This window comes from Convolutriloba macropyga, chromosome 3 (genome assembly GCF_964194025.1).
Source record: "Convolutriloba macropyga chromosome 3, txConMacr16.3, whole genome shotgun sequence".
NCBI classification, from domain to species: domain Eukaryota; kingdom Metazoa; phylum Xenacoelomorpha; order Acoela; family Convolutidae; genus Convolutriloba; species Convolutriloba macropyga.
This window is the reverse complement of record NC_134470.1, coordinates 8,149,626-8,174,986: the sequence shown is the minus strand read 5'-3', so window position 1 is coordinate 8,174,986 and position 25,361 is coordinate 8,149,626. Positions and strand designations below refer to the sequence as shown.

At 35.4% G+C, this 25,361-nt stretch overlaps 2 protein-coding genes across 2 annotated transcripts in view; both read left to right on the top strand.

Annotated features, from left to right (window-relative positions):
• The window catches only part of LOC142335904 (uncharacterized), a 534,872-nt gene that overhangs the window by 87,492 nt on the left and 422,019 nt on the right, over positions 1 to 25,361 (top strand). The window lies entirely within an intron of this gene.
• The window catches only part of LOC142336207 (uncharacterized), an 84,846-nt gene that overhangs the window by 52,317 nt on the left and 7,168 nt on the right, over positions 1 to 25,361 (top strand). Inside the window, exon 4 of the mRNA XM_075384867.1 lies at positions 5,068 to 5,415. Within this exon, the coding sequence (XP_075240982.1) occupies positions 5,068 to 5,415 (348 nt within the window). The remainder of the gene's footprint in view (positions 1 to 5,067; positions 5,416 to 25,361) is intronic.

Genomic DNA, 25,361 nt, shown 5'->3' with positions numbered 1-25,361 from the left:
TAAATTAAAACTTGAACATGAAATCTGGTATAGTATAAGGGATAATCTGGCATTGCAGAATCCAGCAGGACAATTATCTGGCATTTTAAATTTTAAACTACTCGTATGTTTTAAGCGAATTGTAACTGAACAGAATATTGCTGTTCGATTATTCCTCCACCTGCATCTATTTGATCCTCAAGCGGACTCTTTCAAACTCTCTCAACATAATGAATTAACAAAGCATAGGTTAGCTTGTAAAAATTTTGTTGGATTTTTTAGTCAACAATATAAAATTCATAAGTTAAAAATTTAGATTATCTGTCTTCTTTTTTGTAGGCGACTATGTAACTGGCTTTCACAGCATAGTCTTTCTAGTGGTAAACAATCGAGTCAACATTTCACCCCTGGACGATTTGTTTAACTTCATCCGGAGGACTCTCATCAGTCAAAGACATCTGAACTGCTAGTGGACGCTTGCGCGTAGGTAAAGGCGTTAGTCTCAGTCTGCGCATTTTTTCTTGCATAGACACGGTAGAGTTGAAAGTACTCACATACTGGTAGATAGTTTTTGAAGGCTTCAATTTCAACACTACTAAAAACAATTTGTTGCTTTCGCAGTACAGTTTGTCCTCGAGTACCAACCTTTTCTTCTTTACAGTTAACTTATAATCAACCATTATGCAACTGTACACTGTCGAATTTGGAGATCAGTTCCCTTGAAGTAAAACTATGGCTGCTTTTTTCCGATCGGCGGCTCATTCGTCAGCCACTGATAAATCAATCTGGCTTTTTCTTAGCGCAGTGTCAACTTTTTTGTCGTTGTGGGCAGCTAATTGAATGCAAAGTGCAAACTGGTGTCTCTTGATACAGCAACAAATTTTAGATTTTTGGACATGGCAAGTTCTCTAGGTTTAATAAAGGGAAGCGAAGACCTATGTTCTTCAAAAAGTGTTCAAGATAAAAGTACAGGTAGTCACCATTTTCCCAGGCCAAACCTTGAAGAAATTTTGCGAACCAACGGTGATTTTTTTCTTCACTCAGTGAAAGCGTGTTGATTGCAGCCGGAGGCAGAGAAGACACTGTATCCGTGTAGTTTTCAGTAATAACGGCAAGTTTTTTTATGATAAATCCAGATTTTTTACTTCGAAAACCTTCAAAATCTTGAACAACCGCACGCGATTTCAACATTCCAATAAAGTGAACAAGTTGTTTTTAAGCGTTTTCACATGCAAGGAAAAAACAAGACCCGTCGCATCACCAGGATACTCGTTTGTTACTGGGCGGTGTAGGACATACGAACAACCCGGTCCTTTCTCAATGTTTTCAAAGACAAATCCAGAAGTGTTATGAAGAATTGCATTTAATATCAAAATTTTGCAAGAGTTGAAGTATTTGTCGAGCGGGGAATTATCAATGCCAATCAAACCACCATAAGGCTTAAATTTCAACGCAGTATCAAAGTCAATGTCCACGTCCAGGTAAAGACAAGTTGCTAAGAAATATGAAAAAATCGTTCACCATATTCTGAACGCTCTTTTCTTTACCTGCTGGTAAATCTTATGAATACTTTTCAAATCAACCGTTGTAATCGTTGTCATTGCGGAAAATGAGTTCCGGAGATTCATCTAATACCCTTAAGACCCTTACTTCCTCCCTACCTGGGACAACCTGTACCCTCACATGTTTAACGATCGATTGATAACCCCCTAACCCCCGGTTTTGATTGCTTGGATAAAAACAACCCAAGAAAGTTTTTTTCGACGATGGTACACAGCTAAACGGGGGTTACTTCATAAGATTTGTCACAGGAAGGAAAATTAAACACATGAAACGTTCATTGAACAAAAATTGCTTTTGCTGAGATCAAAAGTTTTTCATTGAGGAACATTAATTTTTATTAAATGGATTTGATGGCAAAATCACGATTTTTTTGTTTTGTTATGTTTCAAATGTTTTGCTCATTTTTCGTTTTTTTTCTCAGCTCAGCAAAAAAACTTTAAACCCCGATGCTCTGAAAAATCTTTCGCTTCGTACAATAATCCATTTCTTTTGGAGACTTTTCTGCCACCGTTGCGAATTTTCTTGCCAGCTGAAATACGCCCATTTCCGTTTATCTGAAAATCAAAACGACATGCGCGTTTTGAAAAGCATTAATTTATGAATGATTGACTCTTTGTTAAAACCACAGCCAGCTTTTTCTTTCACCTAAATTTGAAACTAAAATTTAACGTTCTAATCTTGGGTTGCACTATATAAATGTTTTGTTATTTCTGAACTTAGTAATGCTCAGAAACTGCTATAACAATTCGCTGGTCGTTTTTTTGAACAGCAGTTGGAGCTTTTTGTTTGAAATTTTGCAATCTAATGTCTCAAAACCTAGTGGTTCAACCCGAAGAGAGGTAACGTTTTGATCCCAAGTCAAAATGGACTAACTGGCTATATTTTTTTTTTCATTTTTTAACATTCAAATTAAAGAATATAACACGAAAGTTAAAAATTCACATGCTATTTGAATTACCAAACCACAGTATTCATTTCAAGTGTATTGTCACAGTGATAAATCACGGCTTCCTAATTAAACCCTCGATAGTGAGTCCCATTAATATGACCGTTTCCATAGTAACTATCCTGGTAAATTTCTCTCTTTTGAAGGCGGGACAATTAACAGGCATCCTACCGGTAACAAGATTGATCAATCTAACTTTTGAGAATTTTTTGGCAAAATTACAAATTTTTAACAAAAAAAATCCCGATCATTAGCATAAGTCAGGAAAGTATCGAGCGTTGTGAGACATTTCCAGGAATTATTATTTCCAGGAAACGCAGAAATGAACGAGACACTATACCAGGATATGCGGAAAGTATGTCGTTTTACTGCGAGTATTTTTAATTTCCTGACAAGAAGGTGGCAGTTTTAGTGGGAAATATCGGAAATGGTAATCTTCTTTCCCTTTCGAACAAAAATTACCGGGAAAATTTGTATTTTGTAGTTGATTCAAGGTTATGAGAAATCGATTTGGAGAAAATACTGCTCTAATATAGTCAACCAGTTGCAATAGGTTTTCGTAGATATTTCAAAGAGACGTTTTTTTGTGAAAAGGGGTTTGAAGTTCACAAAATAGGGGTCAGATGAAATCATGAAAAAGCTGAAAACTGCACAAAATTGAAGTTCACAAAATAGGGGTTAGATGAAATCATGAAAAAGCTGAAAAAGAAAGCTGAAAACTGCTGCAAACTTTGATCCCAAGATTGAAGGGATGGCTTTTGCTGAAACGAAGACTAAGTTTGTTCCGGTAACAGCAATTTCATTTTAGTTGGAAGAAAAAACGTTTAATCACAGGCACCTATCTACCGCGTTTTTGCTAATGATTTTTCAGCATGTTAAATGTCTTTAGTTATCTGAAAATTTTACGGTTGGGACCATTGTATTGGGCCGTAAATACAATTATATGGAAATACGGTTACGAGTTGGCAATGCTTTATTATCCCGGACTTGAGTCGCAGAGCAGTTCAGCGCTGAACCAGCACATTTCAAGAGTAACAACTAAATTCAGTTCTGAAACATTGCATCTGCAGAATATTTTAAGTTTCTTTATGTGCAGTTTTTCTTCATTATGATTATTTTGAGGTCATAGAGTTCGCCCAGGCTAAACTTATCCTGTATAGTCTGGAAATTTCTCATACCCAAAATTAAGTCTGAGCAGAATAATTTCATACTTTTGTATTTTGTAACTAGTAATTACTATAGTAGTATACACACTATTTATATTTACGCTGGTTTGTAGGCAATTACTACAAAGCCCATTTAGCCTAGTGGTTACCACTTGCTACGCAAATTAATTGTTACAAGTACCCGCGTGGAAGTTCGAATCACATATAAAGCAAACCTTGTTGAAGGGAGTTAAGCTGAGCATATTATTTTTCATGAAAAAATTTTATTCAAAAATCAGACTAGCCGGCGTAAATAGTGGCATGAACATAGTACTTGTCATCCAAAAAAACAGAATGTCTTTGGACTGATTCAGTGCTGATTTGCTCTGCCACCAACCTCCGGGATATTCAACCAATTGTACGCTCATATCTTTTGGTAGGTTGGTAGATACTTCAAAGAAACGATGTTTTATGAAAATCGTTTATAAGTAAAAAAAAATAGTGAATTGGATGAAACAGTTAAAAAAAACACCGAAGGCCGGCAATTGCTGCAAACTTAGAAAGCAAAATTAAGTACCTAAGTTTTGCTGAATCCAAGAGTAAGCTTACTACGGTAACAACAATTTCAAATTAACTGCCGCACTATATTTTCAATTTTTCATTAGTGTTTAACTTTAATTTGAAGATTTCGGACAAAAATTTAAATTAAAGAAAAGATGACAAAAAGTTTTTTCCGGGCCAAAGGACAGCAGAAGGGAAAAACTGTTAATGGTCGCCTCACCACCTGCACGTTTGCGATATTTCTTCAACAGGTTAATTGCAGTAATTATCTCAAAACTCTCTTTCTCAAAACTCTTGGTAGAAGTTTGGATCATTATTTTTGTTGGGATAATCATTTTTTATCTCAGATGTCTTTCAAAAAAACACGCATGATGGGAGATCAATTTGATGTGACCATACTGCTATATAAGATATAAACAGAAACAGAGAAATGTATTAAGACGTTGTTTCTTCAATGGTTGCTTTTGTTCTTAAATCTGTCTTCATAGTTATCACTATATACCAATGCGATTTGAAACCAATAAAATTTGAATATCTTGTCATTTTTCATATAATAACAGCTTTTCTTAAAAAAATATAAACCAATATTTAACATAATAAAATGTGTTCTGACAAAATTTTTTGTTATAAAATAATATACAAAAAAAAATTTTTGATCAAGCATGGTCCCCCAATTGAGAACGAGAACTCTTATCAGTTGCTAAATATCTTCAACCGACATGTAAATAACCGTCCACTTTTCGGTCAAGTATTTTTGCTCCGATTGTACCATATCGTCCAAAGACCCAAATGGTCATTATTCAGACTGTTATCGTTTGTTCAGAGGTTATTTAGGTTTTGAAGATTCAATTCCATTGAATTTTTTTTGAACAGGACGCACTTCAAATAATCTTGAATTGGACGATAGGCGAGGGACTTCCAACTAACAGCCAGTCTGGATTTTGGCTAGGCTATCAGCGATTACAAGGGGCACGGATGCCAGAAAGTGGAATACTCACTGCTGAGCTCCTGGACATTCGTCGAGATAAAACTCTCTACAGGTTGCCTTGGGCAGGCCGTCGTTCAGGGATACCTGATGCAATGTGGAGGAACGAAACCCAACCTGGAAATGCCCTGGACGAGAGAGATGAACAGTGCACGGCCCAGAGTCGTCCAGGCAAGCAGCCAGAATTTCTGGGTGTTGACGATTACGAGTGCAATGGCGCAACGTTGCATTACATTGTTTGTCAAGCTCCAACAAATTGGGGTGCACTGTAATAAATCACATACCCCCCCCCCCAAAAAACACACAAATTGGTATTGGTATATCTCACATCTCAATTGAGACACAAACTTTGTAAACTATTTGTAAAATTGGATCGTAGGTGAAAAGATTGGTTCTATCAGCGGGTGCTATATTTAAATATCTATATCTATATTCAAATATTCTATATCTATATCTATATATCTATATTCAAATAATGGGAAAATGCACATACATTCTATAATCTATGGTTACGAAATAGTCTTCTTTTGACAGTTTCTCGTAGCGTTGCTATTTCTTTAAAAATTTTTCTAACAAAAAACTATTTGAAAAAATCTCCAAAATAGCCTCTGACTACTTTAGTTAGTGGCATTCCCCAATTGCTTGAGGACGGTTATCTTGCAAAATCTTGCAAGAATCTTGCGAGAATCTTGCAACAATCTTGCAACACTATGCACCATCTTGCAAGATCCTCGCAAGAATCTTGCAAAAACTCGCAAGATAAACGTCCGAAATGCAGGAGTCTTGTGAGATAACCGACCGTCTTATAAGACTCTTACAAGATAACCGTCTTGCAGGAACCGCTGGAAACTTGCCTTTGGCTGCCACATGGGCTTCTTTAGCTCCTTTGAATGATTGGAAACACATTCATTTGAAACACGTCTCATTTAAAGGAGAAAAACTTGAATAAAACATTACAAATCATAAGCTGGAAGTCACTGGAAGATTTTTTCTGAGCCTTTTTAAAGCTTAGCAACCTATCAACTTTTTGCGTGGCCAGAATGGACCATTAAAATGGCCACGGATTACATTTTCTTGAAACGAGTTTTTCAATTTCTTTATCGGCGGTTAAGTTGTACAAAAAATTTTGTTTTGAACCAAGATTTTCAGGCAATGGACTTAACTCACACGAGAAAACGATCTACGAGTTAATCAGTCTTTGAAATTGCAACTTTTTTCTAAGATTTTTGACGTCTACCTTGCAAGATTCTTGTAAGATTCTAGCAAGTTAAGCGTCCGGATCTTGCATTTTGCAAGATTAGCGTTATCTGCAAGAATCTTGCAAGATCTTGCAAGATAAACGTTTTTTGCAAGAATTTTACAAGATCATGCAAGATAAAAGATTTTTTGCAAGAATCTTGCAAGATGTTAGAAGATAACCGTCATCGCTCGTGGACCATGCAAAGCCAAGTCTATATTGTTCTCCAATTTAAAATAGAGAACATTGAATTTTTATATGGTTTTAATCATTTAGAATAAAGTATCAGAGACTGTGGAAAAAATTTCGGAGGCATAGGATTGAGCTGTGAAAAAGTTTGTGGACATGCAAACGAAAAATGAGCTTCTGATTAGCTGAGAAAATTTTAAGACGAAAGCCCGAGTTGTCACCCTGAATATTTGATTATATTAGGGCTGCAACGTTGCCTTTATAGGAAAATTGACTCAAGAACTGTGGGACTAATCGAAACACGCTCATAGTTTAAGGTGAAAGCCAGCAAGAACTTCGATGTGAATCTATCAAGAGTTACGTAACCGTACTTAAATAAATTAAAACTTGAACATGAAATCTGGTATAGTATAAGGGATAATCTGGCATTGCAGAATCCAGCAGGACAATTATCTGGCATTTTAAATTTTAAACTACTCGTATGTTTTAAGCGAATTGTAACTGAACAGAATATTGCTGTTTTAACGACTCGAAAAGAAGTGTTGATTCTATACAGGTGCTTTTCAGCTGAAGCAAATGAACTTGAAGTTTAATATTTTTTTCAATTCAAGCCCTGATTTTGTTTCCAAAATTTGGTATCGACATTTAGAATATTTAACGTGTTGCTAATGTTCTGTATTTAGTACCTTTAAGAGCGAAAACTATGGATGTAATAATAGCCTGAGCAGCTCTTAAAACTCTAGTAAGCTCTAAGTACAAAACTGATCGAAACTGCTAACTAAGTAGAACTTTAACACTTGAAGGGCAGATTGGAATTAATATAGGATAAGAATGTTGTCTTTTTGCTTCCCCAACTCTTTCCTGCTGGGCCCACCCAAAGTTACTGTTGCCGCGCATAAGCTGAAGTAAGCTCAAGCTACTGACCAAGAAGTCAACCCCTCGCTTAAATTCTTCTGTAAAAAATGTTAGCTCCAAACAAAAATAAATTCTCAGCTGATCAGTAATTATCAAAAAATGGTCTTTGATGTTCATCAAGTAAAACTGGGAAGTGCTCTTCAAAAAGGAGTCCCATCGGAGTCTAATTATCTCTCTTTTTGAGGGGACTGGTAGTCTTCTCGGTGGGACCTCTTGGTTTTGAGCAGACGTTCAAGACCATTGGAGGGTTTCTGATCAGGCCTGACAGACTCTGGAAAGGACCATCCAGATCATACCACGAATCTATCCAGACTCCGGACAACGGTATGATCCGACCATCTAGATTCTGTGCAGGTTTTAATTAGAGTTCCCAGAATTTAGGAAGTACGCTGATCTGAGTGGGCAGACTCTGAAGGGGGCGTGATCAGACTTTCCAGAACTATCTAGACCTGCCCGACTTTGCGGAAGGATATATCCCTGTGCGCGAACGTAGTCGGTCTAATGAGAGCTGGCTTGGGTCACGCAACTCATCCTGGGCTCTGATCAGATGATTAATCTGATTAGTTAATCTTGCATAGTGTTGAAAGCGTAGTTTCAGCATGCATAAAAAGTCAGCGCGGAACAAACGGAAAGGTTAAACTGAGCACTGGTTTTAAAACTGACAAGAACTTAAAAAAAACGCAGAGTTAAAACATTGCGATTCAGTACAGTGTGCTCATATGAAGTTGACTGAGTTATAAAATTTCTTATCACTTGATTAGGGTTCCTTTTTTATAGAAATATAATACCACGAGTTTGTTCTAAAAATGTATGCTGCAGTTATCTCTCAAACGTATAATTTTATCTACACTAAAACATAAATCTTTTAAACAACTCGGGACCTGAAAACATAAAAGTAAGAATTGTGAGATGCCTCATGAAAAAAATTGATCAGGAAGCCAAAATTTTGTTCATATTCAGAAGTTGCAACTGCGATTTATTTAAAAAAGAAGGATCCTAAAAGTCTGTGCTGTGCGCAAAAAGTACAAATACGACTCTCGCGATTTTCACGAAGGTGAAGATTAATTCTTTTGTTTATAGTCTAGGAAAAAGTAATTTCGGGTTTAACTTAAAGTTTGATCCATTGTTTTGGAAAAATATCGAATACGTTTTTCAGAATAGGCTAATCAACCATTTGGTGATAGATTTGCAGCAAAAAATTGAACCAAAAAGACAAACATTGCTTGGGTAACAATCACAAAACACTAAATATAGACGGATTTTGTTAAAATTTTTGAAACCTTTGCGTTTACAAGTTGTTGACTTCTTGGTCTTTAAAATTAATATCACTGAACAGAATGCAGTTAGAAAGAAACAAATATTTGTGGATTTACTATTTTTTTCACAAAATCAACCAAAATTTTCGCCATTGTTACGTATCCATCTGAACCGAAATCTCAAAATTAATAAACAAATGATAAATTACAGTTCAGATTTGGTTTTAGCTTTACACAAACAAGGAAGCAAAAGCCTCAATAGAAAGATAAGACGTGGAATAGGATATTGCTCCGAGCTACTTTTCGATATTTATATTACGAACCAATTTTTTTACACAAAATTTTAAATAATTTTCAGTGAAAGTTTTTACGCAAAATTTGAGCACACACAAAATCGAAATACTGAAAAACGGTTGTGTCATGGTAGGCTGGTATGCAACTGGAACACTTTATCATCTCTTGGAAAAACATTTGTCTTGGAAAAAAGATCATTTCTTGGAGAGATAGGGAAAAGCAGAAAGTTTTATAGAAAATTTAACAGAAGTTTTGATAACAAAACACAGATCAACGAAAATGGTGTTAGTTGTGATCGCATTCTTTAATAATATTACTTTGTTTTTTTTCTTTGTTCTAAATGAAGTGAGTTGTCAGAAATGTAAAATTTATTACAATATTAATAACGATAAACACAAAGACTAGTTAGAGTATTTTTAAATAACAAGTTGCACATAGCCCCAAATATCACTGAATTTTGACAAAACCGGATTTTATATTTTCAAAAATTCTAATATCAGAACGTGGATAAAATGACAGAATTTTTGAGTTTCTAACTTTACCTTCATTTCTCCAAAATATTGTTTGTATAAAAAACATTTCAATTAATTTTCATTTTTTTTTCAGCTCATTTTACATATTACATTTGATTTATCAATAATATGTTGACCTATCAACATCAAATGTGTAATCGAACAAGAAGACTTTTTGAAGATTATTTGAAAATTATCTCATGAACTGGGAGAAAGAAACTAAAAATTAAGAAAGTTTCCTTTTCTTCTGTTTTTCTCAAGTATATAACGATTGGTAGATAAGTTTTCGATTTTATTAAACAATGGATTCAACGCTTTTGAAGCTTTGGCATTCAAAATTTAACTAAATTTTAAAACACATTCTAACTTTCAAAAATTCTAAGAAATTATTAGCCAAAAAATCCATTTAGCTAAACATTTTCTCTCTATTACAACAAATAGATTGACATTTGATAACCAAAATTGTTTTTTTTTGAATACCAAACGGGCGGTTGAAGACACCAAAAGAACCAAACGCCGACTATTTCTTTTCAATAACTGTTCTTAATTGTTAATTAAACAATAAAATTTGTCCAGTTTGTCCGAGAAATCTGTTTTTGGAGTTAAGATTATTTATCCCTGAGCATTCATTTGACAATCAAACATTTTAAAACGATAAAGTTGTTCTCAGATATTGATTGGCCAAAAAACGTTTGTTTAGTGATATAACTCATGAACGATCCGAGATATTATCAGAGTAATGACTTCAAAGTGAAGAAAAATATCATCACATACACATAATAATTCGACTGGCATTAGAGTTACGAGGCGTAATTGCAGTTGCGAGCGTTGAAATCTTAAATAAGAAACAGAGAGAAAAAGGTCATCAATTTTACAGTGTCAAAGTCGTCGAAAAAACCAAAACTTTAAAAATTGCTCTATTTTTTTTGCACAAAACCGTAGATTGTTTTCATTGAAAATCAAGAACTAAAGCAAATAAATACGAAGAATACGAAACCGAACAAATTCCAAACAGTTTTGAAAGTTTGAGATCTCAGATTGCTGAACAAAATTACTATATATAAGAGACACTTTGCAAACATTTCACACGCAAATGCCTTTTAATATATTTTACTTGTCAAAAAAATTATTTCTAAGAATGCTCAGAAAAAGCCATAACAATATAAAAGATGGTATCTATGTCAAATTAACTGAAATCATTCACCAAAAATTGAAATCACTCAGATTTTTCCATTATTTCAACCTTCCTTTTCAGAGAGCAAGCACTTGGGATCTCCTCTTCTTGAGAGTAGGAGAGAAGACATCAAAAAGAAGAACATTTGCCAGTATAATTAAATAAGACACTGAATTTTTGGTGCAAACATATTGATTGAAACTAACTAAAACTATTAGCTCAAATGTATGCTGGTTTTCTAAAAACAATTCACTTAGAATTTTTCCGAGATATTATCAGACTAATAACTTCAAACTGAAGAAAAATGTCATCATATACACATAATAATTCGACCGGCGTTAGAGTTACGAGGCGTAATCGCAGTTGCGAGCGTTGAAACCTTAATTAAAAAACTGAAAAAAAGGTCATCAGTTTTGCAGTGTCATAGTCGTCGGAGAAAACCAAAAGTTTAACATTTGCTCTATTTTTGGCACAAAGGCGTATATTGTTTTCATTGAAAAGCAACAAAAAAGCAAATAGCAAAGAAGAATATGAAACCGAACGAATACGAAACAATTTAAAAAGTATGAGATGTCTGAAAAACAGTTTCCATGAAAAAGAGACAGTTTGCAAACATTTCACACGCAAATGCTTTTAATACATTTTAACTCTCACAACAATTTCCTCTAAGAATGCTCAGAAAAAGCCATAATAACAAACAAAAAGATGGTGTCTATGTCAAAATACATAAAATTATTCCCCACCAATTGAAATCAGTTAGATTTTTCAATTATTTCTACATTTCTCTTCAAAAAACAAGCACTTGGAATCTCGTGTTCTTGAGAGTAGGAGAGAAGGCATCAAAAAGAAGAACATTTGCCGGTAAAACTAAATAAGACACTGAATTTTGGTGCAACCATATTGATTGAAGCTAACTAAAACTATTAGCTCAAGCGTATGCTGGTTTTCTAAAAACACTTCACTTAGAAATTTTTCCAAAAAAAAATTAGAACTGTCATTAGAGGTACTAGGTAAAAAATTAAAGAATTTAGTGGCGGAAATCTGGAATTCAATAATTCCTTAAACAAAATAACACAATATGCCAAATTAATCAAAAGCCTTCACTTCAATTGAATTTTTTTTTCGCTATCTAGGCGCACATGTTTGAAAACACATTTCGCCTGAAATGGAGACAATTAAAATCGATATAGCCAAACTTTCTTTGTTAGATCTGGGACGAAAATACCATTTACCAAACCTTTCCATATCTGTCTCTCATTTCTGACTCCTTTCGCACCATCAAAAATCCTTTTTCATTATCTGTATCTCTTGACAAATGATATAAAATTTTCTGTTTTGGCTCTCCTTCTTTACAAAGCTTGCTCTAGTGAGTGAAGCTGACCCAAATCTTAGCTCAATTTCTTTCTTAGGTTTGGTTTCATTTCTCTCCTAATTTTTTGCACTTCCTAGCTCTCTCCTTTGAACCTAATCTTATTTTCTTTTGCTTGTTTGGTGCTCAATGTTGTTCTTGAACTGACTGACTTCGTTTACTTTGGAAGGATAGGTTTTCAAATTCTCTTTCACGCCCAGGGCTCATGGACTACGCATCCTAGGGGGGTGGGTTAGGACAACTAAAGGTTCATTTCATTTATCATCCTGTAGTCCACTGGTCTTTGAAATTCGTTAGCACTTTATTTCAAAATGGAGAGAAAATACAAATAACTTGACTTTGTGGTTTGATAAAGCACTCAAGTGGTTGAAACTTTTTTTTGCATTTGGTTGTAGCGATAGTTTTTTTTTGTAGGCACTGAGTTTGTGAGAAGAATTTTTTTGGTTTAAGATATTTTGTTCAAAGCACATCAGCCGCATTAAGTGTAATATCTCGTCCTCTTTGGCCTTGTTTTTCCTCTTGAACGTTTTTATCAATTACTCGAAAATACCGTTGTTGCACTATTGTTTCAGAAACCACGCCAATTGATACAAGAGCTACATGACGAAATTTTACAAAATCATTTTTTAAACTTTTGTTTTTGGGGTCTGATTGAGTGCATGCTTCCCCCGTGCGTTTGATTTTCTAAGCGAATAAAATATCTGGTTATTGGTATATTCATTTATATCTCAAACATTGACTTGGCAATCTCTGTTTGAATTTATATCCCATTCACAAGCTTCAACAGCATAAGCGTGGCTTATTCATTGAGGCATATTGATCGGTGGCATTCAAACTCTCCATTAATGGGAGCATTCAGATTCGATTAGTCAAATCTGCGAGGGGACAATTATTGTCTTTCGTAAATTTGTTTCTGTAGCGTATGCGACTGCAATTCAGTTTTCAAAGATTTTTTTTTGTTTATTTTTGTTTTGTGGGTGCAGTTTCTTGACTTCTTCCTTATAAAATGAAAATTCTTCATCCAAAATTGCAGCTTTTACTGACAATTCCTTAAAGCCACATATTTTTTCATTACCGAAAAGAAACTTTTTCTTTGCAAAAACTGTGACAATGTTTTAGTTCCCTTAAAAAGTTTTGAACTCAATTGGTAACAATAGATAAGCTTTTGAATCGCGTGGCTTCATTTCATTTGCTATGTTGTATTGTGCGTCTTTAAAAAAATTTGGTTTTTAGTTTTTTCCTCAACAATGTCCCCGGGAAGTGCAACTAAATCGTCTCAAACGATAATTGATATTGCGTATAAAGTTTACCTGTTAGCAGAGTCCTGATAGGGCTAAAGACTTTTTACTCGTCATGCGTAAACCGAGAGTATTGCGTTTAAAAATTTTTATGTGATAAACATGCTTGACTAATGAGATCACTCTAGCAGATACTGTCAGAGTTTTTCTATTTTAGTTTTCGAAAACATGCTGATTGAATGTCCAATTTGAAGTCAAATACTCTTCTTAACAATATTGTGGACAAAACAATGGATCAACGACCACGAAGTTTCAGATAGAATGAAAAAAAAAGTGTGCGATCAATTCGTTCAGTGCTAACGTTGAAGTGAGATGGTGATCGAATAAGTTTGCGTGATTAGTTTTTTTTCTTTAGGAAAACTCTGTTTTTAGAAGACCAATCGAAAGCTCTATATCACGAGCTTTCGTTTATTGGGAACGTTCATCTTTTCCCTTTACTAATTGAGAATTATCAAGTAAATTTTCTGTCGGATGGCTTGTAAATTTTTGTCTTTGATTATCAGTCCCAACTGAGAGAAAAAAATTGGTTCTATGGTTGTTAATGATTTTCAAGTATTAATGGAGACAATTAAAATCGATATAGCCAAAGCTATTTTTGTTAGTTCTGGGACGAAAATACCATTTACCAAACCTTTCCATATCTGTCTCTCATTTCTGACTCCATTCGCACCATCATAAATCCTTTTTCATTATCTGTATATCTTGATAGTTGATATAAATTTTTCTGTTTTGGCTCTCTTTCTGTACAAAGCTTGCTCTAGTGAGTGAAGCTGACCAAATCTTAGCTCAATTTCTTTTTTAGGTTTGGTTTCATTTCTCTCCTATCTTTTTGCACTTCCTAGCTCTCTCCTTTAAACCTAATCTTATTTTCTTTTGCGTGTTTTGTGCTCAATGTTGTTCTTGAACCCGCTGACTTCGTTTACTTTGGAATGATAGGTTTTCAAATTCTCTTGCACGCCCGGGGCTCATGGACTACGCATCCTAGGTGGGTGGGTTAGGACAACTAAAGGTTCATTTCATTTATCATCCTGTAGTCCACTGGTCTTTAAAATTCGTTAGCACTTTATTTCAAAATGGAGAGAAAATACAAATAACTTGACTTTGTGGTTTGATAAAGCACTCAAGTGGTTGAAACTTTTTTTTGCATTTGGTTGTAGCGATAGTTTTTTTTTGTAGGCACTGAGTTTGTGAGAAGAATTTTTCTTGGTTTAAGATATTTTGTTCGAAGCACATCAGCCACATTATGTGTAATATCTCGTCCTCTTTGGCCTTGTTTTCCCATCTTAAACGTTTTGATCAACTACTCGCATTGATCAAATACGGTTGTTGCACCATCGTATAATTCTTCTGAAACCACGCCAATTGAGACAGGAGCTACATGAAGAAATTTTACAAAATCATTTTTTAAACTTTTGTTTTTGGGTTCTGATTGAGTGCATGCTTCCCCCATGTTTGATTTTCAATGTTTGAGTGCATGCAATGTTTGATTTTCTAAGCGAATAAAATATCTGGTTATTGGTATATTCATTTATATCTCAAACATCGACTTGGCAATCTCTGTTTGAATGTATATCCCATTCAAAAGCTTCAACAGCATAAGCGTGGCTTATTCATTGAGGCATATTGATCGGTGGCATTCAAACTCTCCATTAATGGGAGCATTCAGATTCGATTAGTCAAATCTGCGAGGGGACAATTATTGTTTTTCGTAAATTTGTTTCTGTAGCGTTTGCGACTGCGATTTAGTTTTCAAAGGTTTTTTTTTGGTTTATTTTTGTTTTGTGGGTGCAGTTTCTTGACTTCTTCCTTATAAAATGAAAATTCTTTATCCAAAATTGCAGCTTTTACTGACAATTCCTTAAAGCCACATATTTTTTCATTACCGAAAAGAAACTTTTTCTTTGCAAAAACTGTGACAATGTTTTAGTTCCCTTAAAAAATTTTGAACTCAATTGGTAACAATAGATAAGCTTTTTAATCGCGTGGCTTCATTTGATTTGCTATGTTGTATTGTGCGTCTTTAAAAAAATTTGGTTTTTAGTTGTTTCCTCAACAATGTCCCCGGGAAGTGCAACTAAATCGTCTCAAACGATAATTGATATTGCGTATAAAGTTTACCTGTTAGCAGAGTCCTGATAGGGCTAAAGATTTTTAACTCGTCATGCGTAAACCGAGAGTATTGCGTTTAAAAATTTTTATGTGATAAACATGCTTGACTAATGAGATCACTCTAGCAGATGCTGTCAGAGTTTTTCTATTTTAGTTTTCGAAAACATGCTGATTGAATGTCCAATTTGAAGTCAAATCCTCTTTTTAACAATATTGTGGACTTCAACAATGGATCAACGACCACGAAGTTTTAGATAGACTGAAAAAAAGTGTGCGATCAATTCGTTCAGTGCTAACGTTGAAGTGAGATGGTGATCGAATAAGTTTGCGTGTTTAGTTTTTTCTTTAGGAAAACTCTCTTTCTAGAAGACCAATCGAAAGCTCTTTATCACGAGCTTTCGTTTATTGGGAACGTTCATCTTTTCCCTATATTAATTAAGTAATATCCAGTAAATTTTCTGTCCGATGGATTGTTAATTTTTGTCTTTGATTATCAGTCCCAACTGAGAGAAAAAAAATTGGTTCTATGGTTGTTAATGATTTTCAAGTATTAATGCTTCCATGTTTGTGTTTTTGATTGATCTTCTGTCCTCAGATATATTGGGAGCAATTTTCTGTCTGATAGCTTCAAGTTTTTCTACACTTTACCTGTTGACGAAAATAAAATACACTTCTTTTAACAATGTGTTGTTGGGTACGATTTTCAACCTCCTGGACCTGTTGTTACATAGTTCTGGGTTCGCCGGGCTGCTGCGCGATCTTTAAAATGTTGCACTCTTCTCTTCACTCAATTTAGTTATATAACTTACGCAGGATATTGGAACTGTTTGAAGAACACTCAATAAATTAGATAGTTGCTTGTTTTGCACTGGCCGAAAAGGTAGACCAAATGCAACGGTTGCTATTCCACTAGTGAAAGAGTAAAGTTTGTTTCTGTAGTGTTTGCTATTGCATTTTAGTTTTCAAGTATTTTTTTGTTTATTAATGTTTCGTTGGTGTAATTCCTTGCCCTCTTGCTTATACAATGAGAAGTGTTCACCCACTATTGCAGCTTTTAATAACAATTTCGTCACGCCATATTTTTTGTCGTTATTAAAAATAAACAATTGATTTCGAAAAACCGTTGTAGTTGTTTCAATTCCCTTATATTATGTTGAACATCATTCAGAGTCAGCAATATTTTTTTTGTCCTTTGAGCACTTTTACGACATTGTGAAAAATATTGGTAACAATAGACAAGCTTTTGAATCGTTTGGCTTCATTTAATTTACTGTGCTTAGTCTTTGTATTGGGCCTCTTTAATGAACTATTTAGGTTTTTATTTTTTTGCTCAACAATGTCCCCAGGAAGTGCATTCAATTTCTCTCAAATAGTGATTTATATGACAAAAAAATTACCCGTTAGCAGAGTCCTGACAGGGCTAAAGTTTCTAATCGTCATGCGTTAATTAAGAGTAATGCGTATTAGAAGTCAAATGATTTTTTCGAGCAATGTCATGCTCTTCAACAATTGGTCAACGGCCAAACAATTTAATTAGCCTGAAAAATGATAGTGTTCATTCGTTCAGGGCTGTTGTTGAATTGAGATGGTGATCGAAGAGGTTTGCGTGTTTGCCTTCTTTCTGTACGGAAGCTCATTTTCCCGAGCTTTCATTTTTGGGAATGTACATCAATTTCACATCAATTCTTTTTTTGAAGTTTGCGTTACAGTTCACTAAATGATGTAGAATTTACAAGAATTCCAGCTAGCCAGCTTCCAGTGATTTCAATGAAATTGCGGTCCTTCAAGTTGCAACATTTTTTAGATTTTTAATCTAAATTTTTCCTCGCTGAAGTATTCCAAACCTTTCTCCATCTTCTTTGAATAATTTCCATTAAGATTTTCTTTCGAATGACTCTTAAATTTTTTTTTTGATTATCAGTCCCAACTTAGAGGAACAATTTTGTTTTTATGGCTGTTGATGAATTTCAAGTACTACTGCTTCTATGTTTGTGTTTTAAATTTGTTTTTGCGAACCTTCTGTCCACGGATATTTAGAAACCAATTTCTATTTGATATCTTGAATTTTTACTAGAATTTTTATGTCGGCAAAATAAAAAAATCAACACTTTTACCAATGTGTTGTCTGATACGAATTTCAACCTCCTGGACTGTTGATACGTAGTTTTGGAATTGCTGGGCTGATGCGTGATGCGTGTTCTTTAAAATGTTGCACTCTTCTCTCTATTCATTTTGGTTATATAACTCTGGCAGGATATTGGATCTGTTTGAAGAAGACTAAAAAAATTGGATAGTTGTTTATTTTCCACTGGCCGCATTGGTAGACCAAATGCAACGGTCGCTATTGCACTGGTAAAAGAGTATAATTTTGTTTCTGTAGCGTTTGCTATTGTATTTTAGTTTTAAAGTATTTTTTTGTTTATTATTCTTTTGTTGGTGTAATTCCTTGCCTTCTTCCTTATACAAGGAGAACTGTTCATCCTTGATTGCAGCTTTTAATAACAATTTCTTCAAGCCCCCTTTTTTGTCGTTAGCAAAATTAAACAATTGATTTCGAAAAAACGTTGTAGTGTTTCAATTCCCTTATATTATGTTGAACATCATTCAGAGTCAGCAATATATTTTTTAATCCTTTGAGCACTTTTACGACATTGTGATAAATATTGGTAACAATAGACAAGCTTTTGAATCCTTTGATTTCATTTAAATTACTGTTCTTAGTCTTTGTATTGCGCCTATTTAATGAAGAATTTAGGTTTTTAATTTTTTGCTCAACAATGTCCCCAGGAAGTGCATTCAATTTCTCTAAAATAGTGATTTATATGACAAAAAAAATTACCTGTTAGCAGAGTCCTGATAGGGCTAAAGTTTCTAATCGTCATGCGTTAATTGAGAGTAATGCGTTTATGAACTTTCTGTGATAAACTTACTTGACCAATGAGACCACTCTAACAGATACTGACAAAGTTTTTTTCAAAATTAGTTTTTGGCAAGAAAATGATTGATTGTCCAATTTGAAGTCAAATGACTTTTTCAAGCATTGTCATGGTCTTCAACAATTAGTCAACGGCCAAACAATTTAATTAGCCTGAAAAATGATAGTGATAATTCGTTCAGGGCTATTGTTGAATTGAGATGGTGATCGAACAGGTTTGCGTGTTTGCTTTTTTTCTGTAGGGAAGCTCACTTTCTCGAGCTTTCATTTTTTGGGAATGTACATCAATTTTACTTTAATTCTTTTTTGAAGTTACAGTTCTTATTCTGCTTCACTAAATGATGTAGAATTTACAAGAATTTCAGCTAGCCAGCTTCCAGTGATTTCAATGAAATTGCGGTCCTTCAAGTTGCAACATTTTTTAAGATTTTTAATCTAAATTTTTTTATGTTTTTGTTTTTATGGCTGTTGATGAATTTCAAGTACTACTGCTTCCATGTTTGTGTTTTAAATTGGTTCTTGCTAACATTCTGTCCACGGATATTTGGAAACCAATTTCTATTTGATATCTTGAATTTTTACTAGAATTTTTATGTCGGCGAAACAAAAAAAATCAACTCTTTTACCAATGTCTTGTCTGATACGAATTTCAACCTCCTGGACTGTTGATACGTGATGCGTGTTCTTTAAAATGTTGCACTCTTCTCTCTATTCATTTTAGTTGTATAACTTTGGCAGGATATTGGATCTGTTTGAAGAAGACTATTCGAAAATTCGATAGTTGTTTGTTTTGCACTGGCCGAATTGGTAGACCAAATGCAACGGCTGCTATTCCACTAGTGACAGAGTAAAATTTGGTTTATGTATCGTTCGCTATTGAATTTTAAATTTAAAGTAATTTTTATGTTTATTACTGTTTTGTTAGTGTATTTCCTTGCCTTCTTCCTTGTATAAAAAAAATTGTTCATTCTAGATTGCAGCTTCTAAAGACAATTTCTTAAAACCACGTTTTTTTGACACCAAAAGTAAACAATTCATTTCGAATAACCGTTGTAATGTTTCAATTCTCTTATAAAATGTTGAACATCATTCAGAGCCAGCACTATTATTTTTACCCTTTGAGAATAATATTTTGAATAATATTGGTAACAATAGACAAGCTTCTGAATCGTTTGGATTCATTTACTTACTTTATGCATACACTTTGTATTGTTTTTTTAATGAAGTATTTTGGTTTTTAATTTTTTGCTCAACAATTTCCCCGGGAGTTGCATTTAAGTTCTCTCAAATAGTGATTTTTAATGCGAAGAAAATATACCTGTTAGCAGAGTCCTGACAGGGCTAAAGATTTCTTTATCGTCATGCGTTAATTGAGAGTAATGCGTCTATAAACCTTCTGTGATAAACTTGATTGACCAATGGGACCACTATAATAGATACTGTCAAAGTTTTTCAATATTAGTTTTCGGCAACAAAAGGATTGATTGTCCAATTTGAGGTCAAATGATTGTTTCGAGCATTATCATGGTCTTCAACATTTGATCAATAGCCAAACAATTTAATTAGCCTGAAAAATAAATGTGTTCAATTCGTTCAGGGCCATTGTTGAAATGAGATGTTGATCGAACAGGTTTGCGTGTTTGTTTTCTTTCTGTAGGGAAGTTCTCTTTTCAGAAGACCCATTGATAGCTCACTTTTACGAGCTTTCGTCAATTGGTAATGTACATCAGTTTCACATCAATGCTTTTTTGCAGTTTGCGTTATATTTCTTGCTCTGCTTCACTAATTGATGGAGAATTTACAAATTTATCCTCGGTAAGTCAGCTTCTACTGATTTCAATGAAATTGCGTTCCTTCAAGTTGCAACACTTTTTCGATTTTTGCCTAAATTTTTTTTCGTTGAAGCCTTCCAAAACATTTCCCTAATTTCTTTAAATAATTTCCAGTAAATTTTTTTTCGAATGACTCGTAAAAATTTGTTTTTGATTATCAGTCCCCACTGAGAGAAAAAAAATTGTTTTTACGGCTGTTAATGGTTTTCATGTACTACTGCTTCCACGTTTGTGTTTTTAATTGGCCTTTGTTAGTCTTCTGTTCTCGGAAATTTGGGATCCAGTTTCTGTCTGATATCTTGAATTTTTTTCTACACTTTCCATATCAGCGAAATGAAAAAAATCACCTCTTTTACCAATGTGTTGTTAGATACGATTTTCAACCTCCTGGACTGTTGATACATAGTTAGTTATAGGAAAACACTTCGAAAGCAGAATTATATATCCCAGACCATTTCTTGCGAAATTGTTTTCACGAACAATCAAGTTGGGGTTCGCTCAATGTACTTGCAATTTGAAAAATAAAAAAAAGCTCACAATTGAATGCGCGAAAGTTTTTCTGTAGAAACAAAAAAACAATGACAAAAATTCTATGGATAAAAAAATAGTTTTCACAATTTTCTGGTTGCAGCAGCAATTTACTGCTCAAGAATTCTTATAAAACAATTATAAAACAAACATAGTGAAAAGTTACCTTTTGCTCACGTCAATTTGTTTTCTAGTAGTTTTGCTGAAAATTAGAAACAAAGTAGGTGCCTCTGGCTGTTAGTCATGCGTATTTCTTTTGTTGATGCCTTAGTCCCCTTGTTGATTTTGTCACGTCCCCATGACAATAACTGTAACTATAACTGTAGCAGTATTTTTTGACGATAAGAATGACGTAAATTATTGCTATGGCAACAGCGAGCGGATAAAGAATGAACAAACGTTGATATTCGTTTCCACTGAGAATTCTTCTTTTTTCCCCGTCCTTCACAAGCCCAGTTCCGACAGACTATCTTGCGCTCAAAATGGACTCTGATCAGACCCACTTCTGTTGCAAATAGTCTGAGCACAACAAGGTTGAATGTGAATGATTTTTGGCATTAACTGATTAATATATTCACTTCATAAAGTCATACAACTATCAGTTTTTGACAGAATAATTGCTCAAGTGTCCAGAAAAAAAGAGCCAAACTTTCCTTTTACTTTTTTGAAATACAGAAAGAATAAAAAGTTTTGTAGGCAGTTGGTGCAAAATTTTTGTAGCTAAATTGGGCAGAATTTCATAAACAGGTCGTTCTCATTTATTGTTTATACCAACAAGGAGACTGGCTCTTGCCAGCTGCTGGATGTGATGAGAGCCAGTGGACTCCAATGATGTCTCTGCTCCGACCTATTATGTACATTTGGGTTAGAGCAACATCTGTTTATCAAACAATACACTAAAATGTGTAACCATTTTTTTTGTTTTATACTACGTGCGTTGACCAATACTACGTGCGTTGTATCTGAGCGGAATAACCTCTGCTTGAAACCGTTTCTGATCGGAATATCCTATGCTTGAAACCGTTTCTGATCAGACTCTCGTGCGTCCGAGAGCGCATCTTATCATACTCAAGTAGGTTCTTGAGGTTCATACCACAGGTAACATCGGGAGCTGAATGCATATGTTTGCTCCGGACAGAGTCTGACCGTCTGGAATCTCAACTTGTATTTGGTATTCTTGTCCGTGAGATACTGATTTAGGACGCTTTTACGTGAGATCTCGCCGAGCCTTCTCCCAGTCGATGGGGGTTAGGATAGCTTAATTTTTTTAGCGCAGCACAACATGCCTCAAAGTTTTATATATTGCGAAATTGTGTTATATAAACTTGAACTTATTTCAGACATTTAGCTTAAACTTTTAGATTAAAGTTGAGACCCCGTTAAAATATCAGATATGCCATATCACTTGATCAACATGGTTCTGAAGCGTGACTAAAGTCCAGCGTGACTAAAGTTACAACTTCAACTTGACTTCTAATTGACATCAAATAGTCTAAACATATATAGATTTTACAAAAAGACAGCGCCCCAAGGCAATAATAATAATAATAATAATAATAATAATAATAGTAGTAGTAGTAGTAGTAGTAGTAGTAGTAGTAGTAGTAGTAGTAGTAGTAGTAGTAGTAGTAGTAGTAGTAGTAGTAGTAGTAGTAGTAGTAGTAGTAGTAGTAGTAGTAGTAGTAGTAGTAGTAGTAGTAGTAGTAGTAGTAGTAGTAGTAGTAGTAGTAGTAGTAGTAGTAGTAGTAGTAGTAGTAGTAGTAGTAGTAGTAGTAGTAGTAGTAGTAGTAGTAGTAGTAGTAGTAGTAGTAGTAGTAGTAGTAGTAGTAGTAGTAGTAGTAGTAGTAGTAGTAGTAGTAGTAGTAGTAGTAGTAGTAGTAGTAGTAGTAGTAGTAGTAGTAGTAGTAGTAGTAGTAGTAGTAGTAGTAGTAGTAGTAGTAGTAGTAGTAGTAGTAGTAGTAGTAGTAGTAGTAGTAGTAGTAGTAGTAGTAGTAGTAGTAGTAGTAGTAGTAGTAGTAGTAGTAGTAGTAGTAGTAGTAGTAGTGGGGGACAAAATCCAACCTCACCTCCACGTGGTGTCCCCTGGGGGTAGGTCATGTGCTGCGGCTCTCCGCTCACATGGTCGAGCTAACGAGGCACTGGTCTTCTAGTTTGTGGCGCAACTAGTCGTATCTCAGCCTTCAAACACCAAAGCAATGAGTACATTCAATCATGGCCCCGAGTCCCGGGTAAGGGGTGCTAAGAATCTCCCGAGGAACCAACTCAGAATTGCAACTTTAAACGTCAGAACACTGACCCATGCCGGATCTTTAGAGGCTTTGAAAATGGATCTGGCGCAATACAAGTTGGATATTCTGGGAGTGCAGGAGACGAGATTGCAGGAGCAAGAAATTGATCTCGGAGACCACAAGCTCTACCTGTCTGACTCGTGGTTGTCTGGTGTAAAGTCGAGACAAGGAGGAGTGGGCGTTGCTGTAAAGAAGTCATTGATAAACAGCATCGTAGAACAAGTGGCTCTAAGTGAACGTTTTTGCTACGTCAAGTTCGATAGACTTTCGAGCGGCATTCGATTCTGTCGATCGTGAGCAGATGTACCAGATAATGAAACACTATGGTCTTCCGCAAAAAGTGATAAACATCATAAGAAACAGCTATGATGGATTCAAATGTCGAGTGAAAGCCGAAGGTGAGAAAGGACGCTTATTTGATGTCAGAACGGGCGTTAGGCAGGGTGATGTGTGGTCCCCAATCCTATTCGGCCTTGTCATCAACTACATTTTGGCTAACTCGGTGCATGGAGGATTAGACATTGGGAGATTGGTGGCTGACTTAGATTTTGCTGATGATGTTGCTCTCGTGGGGGTCTCAGACAGTGAGGTGCAAGAAAACCTACATCGAATCGAGGCCCTTGCGGAAGCCGCTGGTCTGAAGATTAATGTGGCCAAAACAAAGAATATGGGCGTAAAATGCGACAGCCCAAATGTTGTTGCAGTGCCTAGTATCCAACAGAACGTGGAGATACTCACTGGAACACATAAAGGCAAACTAGGACTCCTGGCAGAGACATCTAGCCAGTCACGACTAACCATCAGCACGGAGGTGCTGCTGGGAACGAAAAAGAAAGCGGGCTGGTTCGAAACACAAGATGGCCGGAAGCTAAGATTGAAAAGCTTAGCGGTGGCTAAGCCAGCGTTGGTAGCTTCACAACAACAATCTGCGGTAGCAGATTCAGAGTCGCTAGAAAATGAGAGTCGGTCAGTGGTGGCTGACCAAGAGTCTTTAAGATGTCAGAACTGTCAGCGGCAATTCAGTACAGTTACCGGACGCAAAGTTCACCAAACAAGATTCTGCAAAGCCGGTTTGTCAAAGAATGTCGTCGACAAGTCAAAGTTCGAGCAACTAGAGGCGAGCCTTACCTGTGACAAGTGTGAAAGAAAGTTCAAAACAGTCAATGGCCGAAAAGTTCACCAATCGAGATACTGTGGCAAACCTAAAGCAGTTGCCACACGCGTGTTTTCCTGCAAAGTACAAGATGTTCTCGGAAACGAGTTTGAAAACATAGAAGCGTTCAAGTATCTCGGATCATATGTCAGCCTCAAGCATGGAGACCTGCAGGAAGTCAATTGCAAACTTGCAGAAGGTAGACAACGGTTTGCTAACTTCCAAAATCTCTGGAAGAGCAAGCAGCTCAGCGTGCACCTCAAGTGCAATTTGTACAAAGCACTCGTTTTATCAGCCGTGCTGTACAGCTCAGAGACTTGGACTCTTTCGAAATTAATGGAGAGAAAACTTGAGAGTTTCCACTGTGGTTGTCTTCGGAGAATTCTACGTGTGTCATATCTGGAGAAAGCAACGAACGAAGAAATTATGTCAAGATCACGAATGCCCCAACTATCCACGATGATCATGCTGAAACGGATAAAATGGTACGGACACATCCAGAGAATGGAACCAGGAAGATTAACCCGCAGTGCCTTCGATTGGGACCCGCCCGATCAATACGTCCATGCTAGACGCGCTCCTGGGGGGCAACGGAAAACGTGGATGAGTCAAATCGAAGGAGACTGTGTACGAAACAAAGTATCGTTCACCAGATTGCAGGAGAAAGCAGCAACCGGGTCAAAGAATGCCTTCAACAGTTTCGTCGTACAGCACTTCACAGAATAACCAAACAAATAACTCTTCTTGTTTTGTTTGTATTTGTTGCCAACCGTGCCTTTATTTCATATTTGGAATTAAAGTGTTGAAACAGTAGTAGTAGTAGTAGTAGTAGTAGTAGTAGTAGTAGTAGTAGTAGTAGTAGTAGTAGTAGTAGTAGTAGTAGTAGTAGTAGTAGTAGTAGTAGTAGTAGTAGTAGTAGTAGTAGTAGTAGTAGTAGTAGTAGTAGTAGTAGTAGTAGTAGTTAAAGACTCAATTCCAAAACAGGAGTGAGGAGATCATTTATTCCAGGCATCAGGAGAAATTAAGAGCGACATTTTTTTCAAAAACGTTTTACAAAATAAGAACAAGAGATATCAATGTTGAAATAAATAAA